The sequence below is a fragment of the Lepisosteus platostomus genome, chromosome 5, assembly GCF_059453375.1.
Source record: "Lepisosteus platostomus isolate fLepPlt1 chromosome 5, fLepPlt1.hap1, whole genome shotgun sequence".
Classification (NCBI taxonomy): domain Eukaryota; kingdom Metazoa; phylum Chordata; class Actinopteri; order Semionotiformes; family Lepisosteidae; genus Lepisosteus; species Lepisosteus platostomus.
The window spans coordinates 69916740-69937611 of record NC_142615.1 but is presented as its reverse complement, the minus strand read 5'-3'; the positions used below and the strand labels follow the sequence as shown (position 1 = coordinate 69937611).

Genomic DNA, 20872 nt, shown 5'->3' with positions numbered 1-20872 from the left:
TCTGCAGGTGAGAGAGTGTGCCTGCTGGACACTGGGCTGTGTCTCCTGTCTCTGTCTCTCTCCTGTGTGTCCTGAGCTGAGCGCCCAGCAGAGCCAGGAGCTGCTCCAGAGAGACGGCGCTCTCTGCAGGTGAGAGAGTGTGCCTGCTGGACACTGGGCTGTGTCTCCTGTCTCTGTCTCTCTCCTGTGTGTCCTGAGCTGAGCGCCCAGCAGAGCCAGGAGCTGCTCCAGAGAGACGGCGCTCTCTGCAGGTGAGAGAGTGTGCCTGCTGGACACTGGGCTGTGTCTCCTGTCTCTGTCTCTCTCCTGTGTGTCCTGAGCTGAGCGGCCAGCAGAGCCAGGAGCTGCTCCAGAGAGACGGCGCTCTCTGCAGGTGAGAGAGTGTGCCTGCTGGACACTGGGCTGTGTCTCCTGTCTCTGTCTCTCTCCTGTGTGTCCTGAGCTGAGCGCCCAGCAGAGCCAGGAGCTGCTCCAGAGAGACGGCGCTCTCTGCAGGTGAGAGAGTGTGCCTGCTGGACACTGGGCTGTGTCTCCTGTCTCTGTCTCTCTCCTGTGTGTCCTGAGCTGAGCGCCCAGCAGAGCCAGGAGCTGCTCCAGAGAGACGGCGCTCTCTGCAGGTGAGAGAGTGTGCCTGCTGGACACTGGGCTGTGTCTCCTGTCTCTGTCTCTCTCCTGTGTGTCCTGAGCTGAGCGCCCAGCAGAGCCAGGAGCTGCTCCAGAGAGACGGCGCTCTCTGCAGGTGAGAGAGTGTGCCTGCTGGACACTGGGCTGTGTCTCCTGTCTCTGTCTCTCTCCTGTGTGTCCTGAGCTGAGCGGCCAGCAGAGCCAGGAGCTGCTCCAGAGAGACGGCGCTCTCTGCAGGTGAGAGAGTGTGCCTGCTGGACACTGGGCTGTGTCTCCTGTCTCTGTCTCTCTCCTGTGTGTCCTGAGCTGAGCGGCCAGCAGAGCCAGGAGCTGCTCCAGAGAGACGGCGCTCTCTGCAGGTGAGAGAGTGTGCCTGCTGGACACTGGGCTGTGTCTCCTGTCTCTGTCTCTCTCCTGTGTGTCCTGAGCTGAGCGCCCAGCAGAGCCAGGAGCTGCTCCAGAGAGACGGCGCTCTCTGCAGGTGAGAGAGTGTGCCTGCTGGACACTGGGCTGTGTCTCCTGTCTCTGTCTCTCTCCTGTGTGTCCTGAGCTGAGCGCCCAGCAGAGCCAGGAGCTGCTCCAGAGAGACGGCGCTCTCTGCAGGTGAGAGAGTGTGCCTGCTGGACACTGGGCTGTGTCTCCTGTCTCTGTCTCTCTCCTGTGTGTCCTGAGCTGAGCGCCCAGCAGAGCCAGGAGCTGCTCCAGAGAGACGGCGCTCTCTGCAGGTGAGAGAGTGTGCCTGCTGGACACTGGGCTGTGTCTCCTGTCTCTGTCTCTCTCCTGTGTGTCCTGAGCTGAGCGCCCAGCAGAGCCAGGAGCTGCTCCAGAGAGACGGCGCTCTCTGCAGGTGAGAGAGTGTGCCTGCTGGACACTGGGCTGTGTCTCCTGTCTCTGTCTCTCTCCTGTGTGTCCTGAGCTGAGCGCCCAGCAGAGCCAGGAGCTGCTCCAGAGAGACGGCGCTCTCTGCAGGTGAGAGAGTGTGCCTGCTGGACACTGGGCTGTGTCTCCTGTCTCTGTCTCTCTCCTGTGTGTCCTGAGCTGAGCGCCCAGCAGAGCCAGGAGCTGCTCCAGAGAGACGGCGCTCTCTGCAGGTGAGAGAGTGTGCCTGCTGGACACTGGGCTGTGTCTCCTGTCTCTGTCTCTCTCCTGTGTGTCCTGAGCTGAGCGCCCAGCAGAGCCAGGAGCTGCTCCAGAGAGACGGCGCTCTCTGCAGGTGAGAGAGTGTGCCTGCTGGACACTGGGCTGTGTCTCCTGTCTCTGTCTCTCTCCTGTGTGTCCTGAGCTGAGCGCCCAGCAGAGCCAGGAGCTGCTCCAGAGAGACGGCGCTCTCTGCAGGTGAGAGAGTGTGCCTGCTGGACACTGGGCTGTGTCTCCTGTCTCTGTCTCTCTCCTGTGTGTCCTGAGCTGAGCGCCCAGCAGAGCCAGGAGCTGCTCCAGAGAGACGGCGCTCTCTGCAGGTGAGAGAGTGTGCCTGCTGGACACTGGGCTGTGTCTCCTGTCTCTGTCTCTCTCCTGTGTGTCCTGAGCTGAGCGCCCAGCAGAGCCAGGAGCTGCTCCAGAGAGACGGCGCTCTCTGCAGGTGAGAGAGTGTGCCTGCTGGACACTGGGCTGTGTCTCCTGTCTCTGTCTCTCTCCTGTGTGTCCTGAGCTGAGCGCCCAGCAGAGCCAGGAGCTGCTCCAGAGAGACGGCGCTCTCTGCAGGTGAGAGAGTGTGCCTGCTGGACACTGGGCTGTGTCTCCTGTCTCTGTCTCTCTCCTGTGTGTCCTGAGCTGAGCGCCCAGCAGAGCCAGGAGCTGCTCCAGAGAGACGGCGCTCTCTGCAGGTGAGAGAGTGTGCCTGCTGGACACTGGGCTGTGTCTCCTGTCTCTGTCTCTCTCCTGTGTGTCCTGAGCTGAGCGGCCAGCAGAGCCAGGAGCTGCTCCAGAGAGACGGCGCTCTCTGCAGGTGAGAGAGTGTGCCTGCTGGACACTGGGCTGTGTCTCCTGTCTCTGTCTCTCTCCTGTGTGTCCTGAGCTGAGCGCCCAGCAGAGCCAGGAGCTGCTCCAGAGAGACGGCGCTCTCTGCAGGTGAGAGAGTGTGCCTGCTGGACACTGGGCTGTGTCTCCTGTCTCTGTCTCTCTCCTGTGTGTCCTGAGCTGAGCGCCCAGCAGAGCCAGGAGCTGCTCCAGAGAGACGGCGCTCTCTGCAGGTGAGAGAGTGTGCCTGCTGGACACTGGGCTGTGTCTCCTGTCTCTGTCTCTCTCCTGTGTGTCCTGAGCTGAGCGCCCAGCAGAGCCAGGAGCTGCTCCAGAGAGACGGTGCTCTCTGCAGGTGAGAGAGTGTGCCTGCTGGACACTGGGCTGTGTCTCCTGTCTCTGTCTCTCTCCTGTGTGTCCTGAGCTGAGCGCCCAGCAGAGCCAGGAGCTGCTCCAGAGAGACGGTGCTCTCTGCAGGTGAGAGAGTGTGCCTGCTGGACACTGGGCTGTGTCTCCTGTCTCTGTCTCTCTCCTGTGTGTCCTGAGCTGAGCGCCCAGCAGAGCCAGGAGCTGCTCCAGAGAGACGGCGCTCTCTGCAGGTGAGAGAGTGTGCCTGCTGGACACTGGGCTGTGTCTCCTGTCTCTGTCTCTCTCCTGTGTGTCCTGAGCTGAGCGCCCAGCAGAGCCAGGAGCTGCTCCAGAGAGACGGCGCTCTCTGCAGGTGAGAGAGTGTGCCTGCTGGACACTGGGCTGTGTCTCCTGTCTCTGTCTCTCTCCTGTGTGTCCTGAGCTGAGCGCCCAGCAGAGCCAGGAGCTGCTCCAGAGAGACGGCGCTCTCTGCAGGTGAGAGAGTGTGCCTGCTGGACACTGGGCTGTGTCTCCTGTCTCTGTCTCTCTCCTGTGTGTCCTGAGCTGAGCGCCCAGCAGAGCCAGGAGCTGCTCCAGAGAGACGGCGCTCTCTGCAGGTGAGAGAGTGTGCCTGCTGGACACTGGGCTGTGTCTCCTGTCTCTGTCTCTCTCCTGTGTGTCCTGAGCTGAGCGCCCAGCAGAGCCAGGAGCTGCTCCAGAGAGACGGCGCTCTCTGCAGGTGAGAGAGTGTGCCTGCTGGACACTGGGCTGTGTCTCCTGTCTCTGTCTCTCTCCTGTGTGTCCTGAGCTGAGCGCCCAGCAGAGCCAGGAGCTGCTCCAGAGAGACGGCGCTCTCTGCAGGTGAGAGAGTGTGCCTGCTGGACACTGGGCTGTGTCTCCTGTCTCTGTCTCTCTCCTGTGTGTCCTGAGCTGAGCGCCCAGCAGAGCCAGGAGCTGCTCCAGAGAGACGGTGCTCTCTGCAGGTGAGAGAGTGTGCCTGCTGGACACTGGGCTGTGTCTCCTGTCTCTGTCTCTCTCCTGTGTGTCCTGAGCTGAGCGCCCAGCAGAGCCAGGAGCTGCTCCAGAGAGACGGCGCTCTCTGCAGGTGAGAGAGTGTGCCTGCTGGACACTGGGCTGTGTCTCCTGTCTCTGTCTCTCTCCTGTGTGTCCTGAGCTGAGCGCCCAGCAGAGCCAGGAGCTGCTCCAGAGAGACGGCGCTCTCTGCAGGTGAGAGAGTGTGCCTGCTGGACACTGGGCTGTGTCTCCTGTCTCTGTCTCTCTCCTGTGTGTCCTGAGCTGAGCGCCCAGCAGAGCCAGGAGCTGCTCCAGAGAGACGGCGCTCTCTGCAGGTGAGAGAGTGTGCCTGCTGGACACTGGGCTGTGTCTCCTGTCTCCCCGCCCTCAGGCTGCAGCAGGAGCTGGAAGAGGTCCAGTCTGAGCTGAGCCGGGCAAGGCAGGAGCAGGACAGGCTGCAGGCCCAGCAGGAGGTATTGACCCAGGAGAGAGACCGGGCTGAGGCAGAGCTGAGCCGGGCCAGGCAGGAGCAGGACAGGGCGCTGGCACAGGTGGGGCTCTACACAGAGAGAGGGGGGAGGGGGGAACAAGCTGATACCCTGGCTTCTCTCCAGACACAGCTGGGTGAGCTCCTCCAGTCAGGACAGGAGGCTCTACTGTACACAGAGAGGGGTGGGAGGGGGGAACAAGCCGATACCCTGTCTTCTCTCCAGACACAGCTGGGTGAGCTCCTTCAGTCAGGACAGGAGGCTCTACTGTACACAGAGAGGGGCGGGAGGGGGGAACAAGCTGCCCAGCCCTGTTGCTGAGGCCGGGGTGCCCCAGCGCTCCTGCCCACTGCCTGTCTGCTGTCTCCCCCAGCTGGAGTCACTGAGGCTCGACGGCGCCGCCCAGCAGGCCGCCCTCAGCACTGCAGCGCAGGACAGCTCCCAGCTCAGGGCCCAGCTGCTGCAGGCCCAGCAGGAGAGGGAGCAGCTGGAGGCGCAGCTGAGGTACAGGGGTACAGGGGTCACAGTGAGGCTGAGGTACAGCTGAGGTACAGGGGTCACAGTGTGGCTGAGGTACAGGGATACAGGGGTCACAGTGAGGCTGAGGCACAGCTGAGGTACAGGGGTCACAGTGAGGCTGAGGTACAGGGATACAGGGGTCACAGTGTGGCTGAGGTACAGGGGTCACAGTGAGGCTGAGGCACAGCTGAGGTACAGGGGTACAGGGGTCACAGTGAGGCTGAGGTACAGGGGTACAGGGGTCACAGTGTGGCTGAGGCATAGGGATACAGGGGTCACAGTGATGCTGTGGTACAGCTGAGGTACAGGGGTCACAGTGTGGCTGAGGCACAGGGATACAGGGGTCACAGTGAGGCTGAGGCACAGGGGTCACAGTGATGCTGTGATACAGCTGAGGTACAGGGGTCACAGTGAGGCTGAGGCACAGGGGTCACAGTGATGCTGTGGTACAGCTGAGGTACAGGGGTCACAGTGTGGCTGAGGCACAGGGATACAGGGGTCACAGTGATGCTGTGGTACAGCTGAGGTACAGGGGTCACTGTGGCTGAGGCACAGGGGTCACAGTGATGCTGTGATACAGCTGAGATACAGGGGTCACAGTGAGGCTGAGGTACAGGGATACAGGGGTCACAGTGATGCTGTGATACAGCTGAGGTACAGGGGTCACAGTGTGGCTGAGGCACAGGGGTCACAGTGATGCTGTGATACAGCTGAGATACAGGGGTCACAGTGAGGCTGAGGTACAGGGATACAGGGGTCACAGTGAGGCTGAGGTACAGGGGTACAGGGGTCACAGTGTGGCTGAGGTACAGCTGAGGTACAGGGGTACAGGGGTCACAGTGAGGCTGAGGTACAGGGATACAGGGGTCACAGTGTGGCTGAGGTACAGGGGTACAGGGGTCACAGTGAGGCTGAGGCACAGCTGAGGTACAGGGGTACAGGGGTCACTGAGGCTGAGGTACAGGGGTACAGGGGTCACAGTGTGGCTGAGGCATAGGGGTCACAGTGATGCTGTGATACAGCTGAGGTACAGGGATACAGGGGTCACAGTGTGGCTGAGGTACAGGGGTCACAGTGAGGCTGAGGCACAGCTGAGGTACAGGGGTACAGGGGTCACAGTGAGGCTGAGGTACAGGGGTCACAGTGTGGCTGAGGCATAGGGGTCACATTGATGCTGTGATACAGCTGAGGTACAGGGGTCACTGTGGCTGAGGTACAGGGGTCACAGTGATGCTGTGATACAGCTGAGGTACAGGGGTACAGGGGTCACAGTGTGGCTGAGGCACAGGGGTACAGGGGTCACAGTGTGGCTGAGGCACAGGGGTACAGGGATCACAGTGATGCTGTGATACAGCTGAGGTACAGGGGTCACTGTGGCTGAGGCACAGGGGTCACAGTGATGCTGTGATACAGCTGAGGTACAGGGGTCACAGTGATGCTGTGGTACAGCTGAGGTACAGGGGTACAGGGGTCACAGTGAGGCTGAGGCACAGCTGAGGTACAGGGGTACAGGGGTCACAGTGAGGCTGAGGTACAGGGGTACAGGGGTCACAGTGTGGCTGAGGCACAGGGGTCACAGTGATGCTGTGATACAGCTGAGGTACAGGGGTCACAGTGTGGCTGAGGCATAGGGGTCACAGTGATGCTGTGGTACAGCTGAGGTACAGGGGTCACAGTGTGGCTGAGGCACAGGGGTCACAGTGATGCTGTGATACAGCTGAGGTACAGGGGTCACAGTGTGGCTGAGGCACAGGGGTACAGGGATCACAGTGATGCTGTGATACAGCTGAGGTACAGGGGTACAGGGGTCACTGTGGCTGAGGCACAGGGGTCACAGTGATGCTGTGATACAGCTGAGGTACAGGGGTCACAGTGTGGCTGAGGCACAGGGGTCACAGTGATGCTGTGATACAGCTGAGGTACAGGGGTACAGGGGTCACAGTGTGGCTGAGGCACAGGGATACAGGGGTCACAGTGATGCTGTGATACAGCTGAGGTACAGGGGTACAGGGGTCACTGTGGCTGAGGCACAGGGGTCACAGTGATGCTGTGATACAGCTGAGGTACAGGGGTCACAGTGTGGCTGAGGCACAGGGGTCACAGTGATGCTGTGATACAGCTGAGGTACAGGGGTCACAGTGTGGCTGAGGCACAGGGGTCACAGTGATGCTGTGGTACAGCTGAGGAATAGGGGTACAGGGGTCACAGTGAGGCTGAGGTACAGGGGTCACAGTGATGCTGTGATACAGCTGAGGTACAGGGGTACAGGGGTCACAGTGAGGCTGAGGTACAGGGGTCACAGTGATGCTGTGATACACCTGAGGTACAGGGGTCACAGTGTGGCTGAGGCACAGGGGTCACAGTGATGCTGTGGTACAGCTGAGGTACAGGGGTACAGGGGTCACAGTGTGGCTGAGGCACAGGGGTACAGTGGTCACAGTGTGGCTGAGGTACAGGGGTCACAGTGATGCTGTGATACAGCTGAGGTACAGGGATACAGGGGTCACAGTGATGCTGTGGTACAGCGGAGGTACAGGGGTCACAGTGTGGCTGAGGCACAGGGGTCACAGTGATGCTGTGATACAGCTGAGGTACAGGGGTCACTGTGGCTGAGGTACAGGGGTCACAGTGATGCTGTGGTACAGCTGAGGTACAGGGGTCACAGTGTGGCTGAGGCACAGGGGTCACAGTGATGCTGTGGTACAGCTGAGGTACAGGGGTCACAGTGTGGCTGAGGCACAGGGGTCACAGTGATGCTGTGATACAGCTGAGATACAGGGGTCACAGTGAGGCTGAGGTACAGGGATACAGGGGTCACAGTGAGGCTGAGGTACAGGGGTACAGGGGTCACAGTGTGGCTGAGGTACAGCTGAGGTACAGGGGTACAGGGGTACAGGGGTCACAGTGAGGCTGAGGCACAGCTGAGGTACAGGGGTCACAGTGAGGCTGAGGTACAGGGATACAGGGGTCACAGTGTGGCTGAGGTACAGGGGTACAGGGATCACAGTGAGGCTGAGGTACAGGGGTACAGGGGTCACAGTGTGGCTGAGGCATAGGGGTCACAGTGATGCTGTGATACAGCTGAGGTACAGGGATACAGGGGTCACAGTGTGGCTGAGGTACAGGGGTACAGGGGTCACAGTGAGGCTGAGGCACAGCTGAGGTACAGGGGTACAGAGGTCACAGTGAGGCTGAGGCACAGCTGAGGTACAGGGGTACAGGGGTCACAGTGATGCTGTGGTACAGCTGAGGTACAGGGGTCACAGTGTGGCTGAGGCACAGGGGTCACAGTGATGCTGTGATACAGCTGAGGTACAGGGGTCACTGTGGCTGAGGCACAGGGGTCACAGTGATGCTGTGATACAGCTGAGGTACAGGGGTCACTGTGGCTGAGGCACAGGGGTCACAGTGATGCTGTGATACAGCTGAGGTACAGGGGTCACAGTGTGGCTGAGGCACAGGGGTCACAGTGATGCTGTGATACAGCTGAGGTACAGGGGTCACAGTGTGGCTGAGGCATAGGGGTCACAGTGATGCTGTGATACAGCTGAGGTACAGGGGTCACAGTGTGGCTGAGGCACAGGGGTACAGGGATCACAGTGATGCTGTGATACAGCTGAGGTACAGGGGTCACTGTGGCTGAGGTACAGGGGTCACAGTGATGCTGTGATACAGCTGAGGTACAGGGGTACAGGGGTCACAGTGTGGCTGAGGCACAGGGATACAGGGGTCACAGTGATGCTGTGATACAGCTGAGGTACAGGGGTACAGGGGTCACTGTGGCTGAGGCACAGGGGTCACAGTGATGCTGTGATACAGCTGAGGTACAGGGGTACAGGGGTCACAGTGAGGCTGAGGTACAGGGGTCACAGTGATGCTGTGATACACCTGAGGTACAGGGGTCACAGTGTGGCTGAGGCACAGGGGTCACAGTGATGCTGTGGTACAGCTGAGGTACAGGGGTACAGGGGTCACAGTGTGGCTGAGGCACAGGGGTACAGTGGTCACAGTGTGGCTGAGGTACAGGGGTCACAGTGATGCTGTGATACAGCTGAGGTACAGGGATACAGGGGTCACAGTGATGCTGTGGTACAGCGGAGGTACAGGGGTCACAGTGTGGCTGAGGCACAGGGGTCACAGTGATGCTGTGATACAGCTGAGGTACAGGGGTCACAGTGTGGCTGAGGCACAGGGGTCACAGTGATGCTGTGATACAGCTGAGATACAGGGGTCACAGTGAGGCTGAGGTACAGGGATACAGGGGTCACAGTGAGGCTGAGGTACAGGGGTACAGGGGTCACAGTGTGGCTGAGGTACAGCTGAGGTACAGGGGTACAGGGGTACAGGGGTCACAGTGAGGCTGAGGCACAGCTGAGGTACAGGGGTCACAGTGAGGCTGAGGTACAGGGATACAGGGGTCACAGTGTGGCTGAGGTACAGGGGTACAGGGGTCACAGTGAGGCTGAGGTACAGGGGTACAGGGGTCACAGTGTGGCTGAGGCATAGGGGTCACAGTGATGCTGTGATACAGCTGAGGTACAGGGATACAGGGGTCACAGTGTGGCTGAGGTACAGGGGTACAGGGGTCACAGTGAGGCTGAGGCACAGCTGAGGTACAGGGGTACAGAGGTCACAGTGAGGCTGAGGCACAGCTGAGGTACAGGGGTACAGGGGTCACAGTGATGCTGTGGTACAGCTGAGGTACAGGGGTCACAGTGTGGCTGAGGCACAGGGATACAGGGGTCACAGTGATGCTGTGATACAGCTGAGGTACAGGGGTCACTGTGGCTGAGGCACAGGGGTCACAGTGATGCTGTGATACAGCTGAGGTACAGGGGTCACAGTGTGGCTGAGGCACAGGGGTCACAGTGATGCTGTGATACAGCTGAGGTACAGGGGTCACTGTGGCTGAGGTACAGGGGTCACAGTGATGCTGTGGTACAGGGGTGCGGGTGCAGGGTGAAAGGTCACAGAGCAGCGCAGTGGTGGAATATTGCAGTATGGAGGTGAAAGGTGAAAGGTCAGGGTGTTTTGGGTGAAGGGCCGTAGTGAGAGGTCAGGGTGCACTGTGTTGCAGGGACACCGGGGAGGCCCTGCAGGAGCAGACAGCTGCTGTGCAGGCCCTGAGGAGGTACATCGGAGAGCAGAACCCCGACTCTGAGCAGGACAGGGGGCACCCCTCCAGCACCCTGAAGGTACAGCGTGTGTGTGTGTGTGTGTGTGTGTGTGTGTTACTCTCAATTCAATTCAATTCAAGGTGCTTTATTAGCATGACCGATGGGTACAATCAGTGTTGCCAAAGCAAATAAAAATAATCAAATTAACGTGGAACAAAACATAAAATGAAAGTAAAATAAAATCTACAGACATATTACAGACATTTACAACAAAGAAATATTATAAAATATTGACATATACTGTAGGCGGCTGGAGCATTATTGGGAGACAGACTCACTGTTCCTCAGGCTGTGACAGGAGATCACACACTGTATTATTATTATTGGGAGACAGACTCACTGTTCCTCAGGCTGGGACAGGAGATCACATACTGGGCTGCCAGTTCAGCTGAGTTCCCTCCTCCCTCTCCCAGTAGGACGGGGACCCGTTGTGACTCTGGCAGGTGTGGGAACTCTGGGACTAGATTTCTGAGTTTCTCTAATCCCAGAGTATCTGTCACAGTGCAGTAGGAAGTGCACCTCTGTCTCTATTTCTCCCCGCTGGCAGTGGGAGCACAGCCTGTCCTCTCTGGGAAACCAGTCCAGACACAGCAGTCCTCTCTGTCTCCGTCTCTCTCTGTCCAGAGGCTGCAGGAGGAGAAGGACACTCTGAGCCTCACTGCGGAGCTGCTGAAGGTTCGACTGGACTCCCTCAGCGATGTTCTGGCCCTGCAGGAGGCCGAGCTGGGCGAGCAGGTGAGCTCAGGCCCGGTTCTGACCCGTCCTGGAACACCAGAGCCCCGTCCACGCCTGCTGACCCCTGTCCCTGATGTGTCTCCTGTCTCCTCTGTCCCTGCCCAGCTGCAGTCCCAGCTCCAGCGCTGTCTCTCTGATGTGTCTCCTGTCTCCTCTGTCCCAGCCCCAGTGCTGTCTCACTGATGTGTCTCCTGTCTCCTCTGTCCCTGATGTGTCTCCTGTCTCCTCTGTCCCAGCCCCAGCGCTGTGTCCCTGATGTGTCTCCTGTCTCCTCTGTCCCTGATGTGTCTCCTGTCTCCTCTGTCCCAGCCCCAGCGCTGTGTCCCTGATGTGTCTCCTGTCTCCTCTGTCCCTGCACAGCTGCAGTCCCAGCCCCAGCGCTGTGTCCCTGATGTGTCTCCTGTCTCCTCTGTCCCTGCACAGCTGCAGTCCAAGCCCCAGCGCTGTCTCTCTGATGTGTCTCCTGTCTCCTCTGTCCCTGATGTGTCTCCTGTCTCCTCTGTCCCAGCCCCAGCGCTGTGTCCCTGATGTGTCTCCTGTCTCCTCTGTCCCAGCCCCAGCGCTGTGTCTCCTCCAGTCCGGGTGCAGCTGTGTTGAGGCGCTGGAGAGAGAAGGTTTTCCAGCTGCTGGTCCATCTCCGGTCTCAGGAGCTGGAGAGGAGAGGAGAGGAGCAGCAGCTCAACAGCAAGGTGTGTGTGTGACTGTGTGTGACTGTGTGTGACTGTGTGTGACTGTGTGTGACTGTGTGTGACTGTGTGTGACTGTGTGCAGCTCTGTACTCTGCAGCAGGAAGTGAAGGCAGAGAGACAGAGGGACAGTCTTCTCCAGCACAGCCTGCAGGACGTGTCTGTGTGTCTGTGTGTCTGTGTGTCTGTGTGTGTCTGTGTGTGTCTGTGTGTGTCTGTGTGTGTCTGTGTGTGTCTGTGTGTGACTGTGTGTGACTGTGTGTGACTGTGTGTGTCTCTGTGCAGCTCTGTACTCTGCAGCAGGAAGTGAAGGCAGAGAGACAGAGGGCCAGTCTTCTCCAGCACAGCCTGCAGGACCGTGGAGCCCAGCTGGAGATGGAGCGACTGGGGAGAGAGGTGGGTCAGGGGTCAGAGGTCAGGGGTCGGAGGTCGGGGGCGGGCCGAGCAGTCAGCACAGGTTGACCTATTTCTCTGTGGTTCTGCTGTGTCTCCCAATGCTTCACAGACAGCCGAGAGAGAGCTGGCGCGGGTTAGAGAGGAGAGCCAGCGCCTGCAGGAGCAGAGGCAGCAGGCAGAGGGCGCCCTGGTGCAGCTGAGGGAGGCGCTGAGCAGGTGGGGCAACAACAACATGGCTGGGCAGCTTGTTCCCCCCTCCCACCCCTCTCTGTGTACAGTAGAGCCTCCTGTCCTGACTGGAGGAGCTCATCCAGCTGTGTCTGGAGAGAAGCCAGGGTATCAGCTTGTTCCCCCCTCCCGCCCCTCTCTGTGTACAGTAGAGCCTCCTGTCCTGACTGGAGGAGCTCACCCAGCTGTGTCTGGAGAGAAGCCAGGGTATCAGCTTGTTCCCCCCTCCCACCCCTCTCTGTGTACAGTAGAGCCTCCTGTCCTGACTGGAGGAGCTCACCCAGCTGTGTCTGGAGAGAAGCCAGGGTATCAGCTTGTTCCCCCCTCCCGCCCCTCTCTGTGTACAGTAGAGCCTCCTGTCCTGACTGGAGGAGCTCACCCAGCTGTGTCTGGAGAGAAGCCAGGGTATCAGCTTGTTCCCCCCTCCCACCCCTCTCTGTGTACAGTAGAGCCTCCTGTCCTGACTGGAGGAGCTCACCCAGCTGTTCCCCTCTCCCACCTCTCTCAGTGTAGCCGGTGTGTCTCCTGCAGGTTCGAGCAGGTGTTTGAGGAGCGCAGTGCGGCGCTGCAGGCGGCCGAGTCTGGTCTGCTGGGCCTGGGGCGGCGCGTGGCCTTCGCCAGCCGCCGGCTGGACACGCTGCAGGGTAGGGGCCGGGGGGCCGGGGGGCCGGGGCGCTGGCGGGGAGGGGGGGTCTGCGCATGGGCAGAGGTGATCTGGGCTCGTCTCTCTCGCCCCCCAGGGCTGCTGAAGAGGAGGGAGGCTCTGCTGAAGGTCCAGAGGAAGAGAGAGGCGTCAGATCCTCAGTGTGAGCCGGGCAGGTCAGCACCCTGACTGACCACAGCCCTGACTGACCACAGCCCCATGACACTGACCACACCCCTGACACTGACCACAGTCCTGACTGACCACCTCCCCAACACTGACCACAGCCCTGACTGACCACAGTCTGACTGATCACCCCCCCAACACTGACCACAGCCCCATGACACTGACCACACCCCTGACACTGACCACACCCCTAACCACACACCTGACACTGACCACACCCCTGACTGACCACAGCCCCATGACACTGACCACAGCCCTGACACTGACCACACCCCTAACCACACACCTGACACTGACCACAGTCCTGACTGACCACCTCCCCAACACTGACCACAGCCCCATGACACTGACCACACACCTGACACTGACCACAGCCCTGACTGACCACAGCCCCATGACACTGACCACACCCCTAACCACACACCTGACACTGACCACACCCCTGACTTACCACCTCCCCAACACTGACCACAGCCCCATGACACTGACCACACCCCTAACCACACACCTGACACTGACCACACACCTGACACTGACCACCTCCCCAGCACTGACCACAGCCCCATGACACTGACCACACCCCTGACACTGACCACAGCCCTGACTGACCACAGCCCCATGACACTGACCACACCCCTGACACTGACCACAGCCCTGACTGACCACAGCCCCATGACACTGACCACACCCCTGACACTGACCACACCCCTGACACTGACCACACCCCTAACCACACACCTGACACTGACCACAGTCTGACTGACCACCTCCCCAACACTGACCACAGCCCCATGACACTGACCACACACCTGACACTGACCACAGCCCTGACTGACCACAGCCCCATGACACTGACAAACGCCTAACCACACCCCTGACACTGACCACACCCCTGACTGACCACCTCCCCAACACTGACCACAGCCCCATGACACTGACCACACACCTGACACTGACCACACCCCTGACTGACCACAGCCCCATGACACTGACAAACGCCTAACCACACCCCTGACACTGACCACACCCCTGACTGACCACCTCCCCAACACTGACCACAGCCCCATGACACTGACCACACCCCTAACCACACACCTGACACTGACCACAGTCCTGACTGACCACAGCCCCATGACACTGACCACACCCCTGACTGACCACAGTCCTGAGTGACCACAGCCCCAACACTGACCACAGCCCCATGACACTGACCACACCCCTAACCACACACCTGACACTGACCACAGTCCTGACTGACCACAGCCCCATGACACTGACCACACCCCTGACTGACCACAGTCCTGAGTGACCACAGCCCCAACACTGACCACAGCCCCATGACACTGACCACACCCCTAACCACACACCCGACACTGACCACAGTCCTGACTGACCACCTCCCCAACACTGACCACAGCCCTGACTGACCACAGTCTGACTGATCACCCCCCCAACACTGACCACAGCCCCATGACACTGACCACACCCCTGACACTGACCACACCCCTGACTGACCACAGCCCCATGACACTGACCACACCCCTAACCACACACCTGACACTGACCACACCCCTGACTGACCACAGCCCCATGACACTGACCACACCCCTAACCACACACCTGACACTGACCACAGCCCTGACTGACCACCTCCCCAACACTGACCACAGCCCCATGACACTGACCACACCCCTGACACTGACCACAGCCCTGACACTGACCACACCCCTAACCACACACCTGACACTGACCACAGCCCTGACTGACCACAGCCCCATGACACTGACCACAGCCCTGACACTGACCACACCCCTAACCACACACCTGACACTGACCACAGCCCTGACTGACCACAGCCCCATGACACTGACCACACCCCTGACACTGACCACAGCCCCGACTGACCACAGCCCCAACACTGACCACAGCCCTGACTGACCACAGCCCCATGACACTGACCACACCCCTAACCACACACCTGACACTGACCACAGCCCTGACTGACCACAGCCCCAACACTGACCACAGCCCTGACTGACCACAGTCCTGAGTGACCACAGCCCCATGACACTGACCACACCCCTAACCACACACCTGACACTGACCACAGTCCTGACTGACCACAGCCCCATGACACTGACCACACCCCTAACCACACACCTGACACTGACCACAGTCCTGACTGACCACAGCCCCATGACACTGACCACACCCCTGACTGACCACAGTCCTGACTGACCACAGCCCCATGACACTGACCACAGCCCTGACTGACCACAGCCCCAACACTGACCACAGCCCCATGACACTGACCACACCCCTAACCACACACCTGACACTGACCACAGCCCTGACTGACCACAGCCCCATGACACTGACCACACCCCTGACACTGACCACAGCCCCGACTGACCACAGCCCCAACACTGACCACAGCCCTGACTGACCACAGCCCCATGACACTGACCACACCCCTAACCACACACCTGACACTGACCACAGCCCTGACTGACCACAGCCCCAACACTGACCACAGCCCTGACTGACCACAGCCCCATGACACTGACCACACCCCTAACCACACACCTGACACTGACCACAGTCCTGACTGACCACAGCCCCATGACACTGACCACACCCCTAACCACACACCTGACACTGACCACAGTCCTGACTGACCACAGCCCCATGACACTGACCACACCCCTGACTGACCACAGTCCTGAGTGACCACAGCCCCAACACTGACCACAGCCCCATGACACTGACCACACCCCTAACCACACACCTGACACTGACCACAGTCCTGACTGACCACAGCCCCATTACACTGACCACACCCTTGTCTCTCAGACTGTCCTATCAGTGTCACTGTACTGTAGTGTGTCTATATAATATTCTCTCTCTCTCAGACTGTCCTATCAGTGTCACTGTACTGTAGTGTGTCTATATAATATTCTCTCTCAGACTGTCCTATCAGTGTCACTGTACTGTAGTGTGTCTATATAATATTCTCTCTCTCTCAGACTGTCCTATCAGTGTCACTGTACTGTAGTGTGTCTATATAATATTCTCTCTCAGACTGTCCTATCAGTGTCACTGTACTGTAGTGTGTCTATATAATATTCTCTCTCTCTCAGACTGTCCTATCAGTGTCACTGTACTGTAGTGTGTCTATATAATATTCTCTCTCTCTCAGACTGTCCTATCAGTGTCACTGTACTGTAGTGTGTATATATAATATTCTCTCTCTCAGACTGTCCTATCAGTGTCACTGTACTGTAGTGTGTATATATAATATTCTCTCTCTCTCAGACTGTCCTATCAGTGTCACTGTACTGTAGTGTGTATATATAATATTCCTCTCAGACTGTCCTATCAGTGTCACTGTACTGTGTCTATATAATATTCTCTCTCTCTCAGACTGTCCTATCAGTGTCACTGTACTGTAGTGTGTATATATAATATTCTCTCTCTCTCAGACTGTCCTGTCAGTGTCACTGTACTGTAGTGTGTATATATAATATTCTCTCTCAGACTGTCCTATCAGTGTCACTGTACTGTAGTGTGTCTATATAATATTCTCTCTCTCTCAGACTGTCCTATCAGTGTCACTGTACTGTAGTGTGTCTATATAATATTCTCTCTCTCTCAGACTGTCCAATCAGTGTCACTGTACTGTAGTGTGTCTATATAATATTCTCTCTCAGACTGTCCTATCAGTGTCACTGTACTGTAGTGTGTCTATATAATATTCTCTCTCTCTCAGACTGTCCTATCAGTGTCACTGTACTGTAGTGTGTATATATAATATTCTCTCTCAGACTGTCCTGTCAGTGTCACTGTACTGTAGTGTGTATATATAATATTCCTCTCAGACTGTCCTATCAGTGTCACTGTACTGTGTCTATATAATATTCTCTCTCTCTCAGACTGTCCTATCAGTGTCACTGTACTGTAGTGTGTATATATAATATTCCTCTCAGACTGTCCTATCAGTGTCACTGTACTGTAGTGTGTCTATATAATATTCTCTCTCAGACTGTCCTATCAGTGTCACTGTACTGTAGTGTCTATATAATATTCTCTCTCAGACTGTCCTATCAGTGTCACTGTACTGTAGTGTGTATATATAATATTCTCTCTCAGACTGTCCTATCAGTCTCACTGTACTGTAGTGTGTCTATATAATATTCTCTCTCTCTCAGACTGTCCTATCAGTGTCACTGTACTGTAGTGTGTCTATATAATATTCTCTCTCTCTCAGACTGTCCTATCAGTGTCACTGTACTGTAGTGTGTCTATATAATATTCTCTCTCTCTCAGACTGTCCTATCAGTGTCACTGTACTGTAGTGTGTCTATATAATATTCTCTCTCAGACTGTCCTATCAGTGTCACTGTACTGTAGTGTGTATATATAATATTCTCTCTCAGACTGTCCTATCAGTGTCACTGTACTGTAGTGTGTCTATATAATATTCTCTCTCTCTCAGACTGTCCTATCAGTGTCACTGTACTGTAGTGTGTCTATATAATATTCTCTCTCTCTCAGACTGTCCTATCAGTGTCACTGTACTGTAGTGTGTATATATAATATTCTCTCTCTCAGACTGTCCTATCAGTGTCACTGTACTGTAGTGTGTATATATAATATTCTCTCTCTCTCAGACTGTCCTATCAGTGTCACTGTACTGTAGTGTGTATATATAATATTCCTCTCAGACTGTCCTATCAGTGTCACTGTACTGTGTCTATATAATATTCTCTCTCTCTCAGACTGTCCTATCAGTGTCACTGTACTGTAGTGTGTATATATAATATTCTCTCTCTCTCAGACTGTCCTGTCAGTGTCACTGTACTGTAGTGTGTATATATAATATTCTCTCTCAGACTGTCCTATCAGTGTCACTGTACTGTAGTGTGTCTATATAATATTCTCTCTCTCTCAGACTGTCCTATCAGTGTCACTGTACTGTAGTGTGTCTATATAATATTCTCTCTCTCTCAGACTGTCCTATCAGTGTCACTGTACTGTAGTGTGTATATATAATATTCTCTCTCTCAGACTGTCCTATCAGTGTCACTGTACTGTAGTGTGTCTATATAATATTCCTCTCAGACTGTCCTATCAGTGTCACTGTACTGTAGTGTGTCTATATAATATTCTCTCTCTCTCAGACTGTCCTATCAGTGTCACTGTACTGTAGTGTGTCTATATAATATTCTCTCTCAGACTGTCCTATCAGTGTCACTGTACTGTAGTGTGTCTATATAATATTCTCTCTCTCTCAGACTGTCCTATCAGTGTCACTGTACTCTAGTGTGTCTATATAATATTCTCTCTCAGACTGTCCTATCAGTGTCACTGTACTGTAGTGTGTCTATATAATATTCTCTCTCAGACTGTCCTATCAGTGTCACTGTACTGTAGTGTGTCTATATAATATTCTCTCTCAGACTGTCCTATCAGTGTCACTGTACTGTAGTGTGTCTATATAATATTCTCTCTCTCTCAGACTGTCCTATCAGTGTCACTGTACTGTAGTGTGTCTATATAATATTCTCTCTCAGACTGTCCTATCAGTGTCACTGTACTGTAGTGTGTCTATATAATATTCTCTCTCTTTCAGACTGTCCTATCAGTGTCACTGTACTGTAGTGTGTCTATATAATATTCTCTCTCTCTCAGACTGTCCAATCAGTGTCACTGTACTGTAGTGTGTCTATATAATATTCTCTCTCAGACTGTCCTATCAGTGTCACTGTACTGTAGTGTGTCTATATAATATTCTCTCTCTCTCAGACTGTCCTATCAGTGTCACTGTACTGTAGTGTGTATATATAATATTCTCTCTCAGACTGTCCTGTCAGTGTCACTGTACTGTAGTGTGTATATATAATATTCCTCTCAGACTGTCCTATCAGTGTCACTGTACTGTAGTGTGTATATATAATATTCTCTCTCAGACTGTCCTATCAGTGTCACTGTACTGTAGTGTGTCTATATAATATTCTCTCTCTCTCAGACTGTCCTATCAGTGTCACTGTACTGTAGTGTGTATATATAATATTCCTCTCAGACTGTCCTATCAGTGTCACTGTACTGTAGTGTGTATATATAATATTCTCTCTCAGACTGTCCTATCAGTGTCACTGTACTGTAGTGTGTCTATATAATATTCTCTCTCAGACTGTCCTATCAGTGTCACTGTACTGTAGTGTGTCTATATAATATTCTCTCTCAGACTGTCCTATCAGTGTCACTGTACTGTAGTGTGTATATATAATATTCTCTCTCAGACTGTCCTATCAGTGTCACTGTACTGTAGTGTGTCTATATAATATTCTCTCTCTCTCAGACTGTCCTATCAGTGTCACTGTACTGTAGTGTGTCTATATAATATTCTCTCTCTCTCAGACTGTCCTATCAGTGTCACTGTACTGTAGTGTGTCTATATAATATTCTCTCTCTCTCAGACTGTCCTATCAGTGTCACTGTACTGTAGTGTGTCTATATAATATTCTCTCTCAGACTGTCCTATCAGTGTCACTGTACTGTAGTGTGTATATATAATATTCTCTCTCAGACTGTCCTATCAGTGTCACTGTACTGTAGTGTGTATATATAATATTCTCTCTCAGACTGTCCTGTCAGTGTCACTGTACTGTAGTGTGTATATATAATATTCCTCTCAGACTGTCCTATCAGTGTCACTGTACTGTGTCTATATAATATTCTCTCTCTCTCAGACTGTCCTATCAGCAGCTCCAGGCTGAGCTCAGTCTTGCAGTGCAGGAGAGGGAAGAGCTGAGACTGGAGCTCAGACGAACTCCAGAGCTCATCGAGGCAGCGCTGAGCCAGAGCACACAGCCCTGTGAGTGTGTCTGTGTTTCTGTGTCTGTCTGCCTGTCTGCCTGTGTGTCTGTGTGACACCTGTCTGTCTGCCTGTCTGTCTGTCTGTGTGACACCTGTCTGCCTGTCTGCCTGTCTGTCTGTCTGTGTGACGCCTGCCTGTGTGAAGCCTGTCTGCCTGTGTGTCTGTGTGACACCTGTCTGTCTGCCTGTCTGTCTGTCTGTGTGACACCTGTCTGCCTGTCTGTCTGTCTGTGTGACGCCTGCCTGTGTGAAGCCTGTCTGTCTCTCTGCCTGTCTGTCTGTGTGACACCTGCCTGTCTCTCTGCCTGTCTGTGTGAAGCCTGTCTCTCTCTCTGTCTCTCTGCCTGTCTGTGACGCCTGCCTGTCTCCCAGTGGAGGCCGAGTTGAGGCAGCTGCGCGCGGAGGCGGGTCAGAGGGCGCAGGCCGAGCGCAGGGCCGAGGCTGAGCTGCAGGAGGCGCAGTGCAGGCTGGAGGACCTGCAGGGGGCGCTGGAGAGCACCAGGGAGACCAGCGAGAGGCTGAGGCAGGAGCTGAGCAACCAGCGAGAGGAGAGCGAGAGAGGTGAGTCAACCCGCTGGTCCCCCTGCTGGTGAGGGTCACCCTGCTGCGCCCCCTGCTGGTGAGAGTCACCCTGCTGCGCCCCCTGCTGGTGAGGGTCACCCTGCTGTGCCCCCTGCTGGTGAGAGTCACCCCGCTGGTCCCCCTGCTGGTGAGGGTGTGTTATTGTCCCAGTCCTGCTGGTGAGGAGGTGTCCTGCCCCAGTCCTGCTGGTGAGGGTGTGTTATTGCCCCAGTCCTGCTGGTGAGGGTGTGTTATTGCCCCAGTCCTGCTGGTGAGGGTGTGTCCTGCCCCAGTCCTCCTGGTGAGGAGGTGTCCTGCCCCAGTCCTGCTGGTGAGGGGGTGTTATTGCCCCAGTCCTGCTGGTGAGGGGGTGTTACTGCCCCAGTCCTGCTGGTGAGGGTGTGTTATTGCCCCAGTCCTGCTGGTGAGGGT

General features: G+C 55.9%; 1 protein-coding gene across 2 annotated transcripts in view; it reads left to right on the top strand.

Annotated features, from left to right (window-relative positions):
* The window catches only part of cchcr1 (coiled-coil alpha-helical rod protein 1), a 50862-nt gene that overhangs the window by 12518 nt on the left and 17472 nt on the right, over positions 1-20872 (top strand). For both annotated transcript variants that reach the window (XM_088631798.1, XM_088631797.1), the window contains exons 4-14: positions 4334-4493; positions 4804-4934; positions 10027-10144; positions 10751-10861; positions 11416-11550; positions 11833-11943; positions 12053-12159; positions 12703-12815; positions 12912-12990; positions 19753-19877; positions 20252-20440. In XM_088631798.1, the coding sequence (XP_088487924.1) occupies positions 4334-4493; positions 4804-4934; positions 10027-10144; positions 10751-10861; positions 11416-11550; positions 11833-11943; positions 12053-12159; positions 12703-12815; positions 12912-12990; positions 19753-19877; positions 20252-20440 (1379 nt within the window). The remainder of the gene's footprint in view (positions 1-4333; positions 4494-4803; positions 4935-10026; positions 10145-10750; positions 10862-11415; positions 11551-11832; positions 11944-12052; positions 12160-12702; positions 12816-12911; positions 12991-19752; positions 19878-20251; positions 20441-20872) is intronic.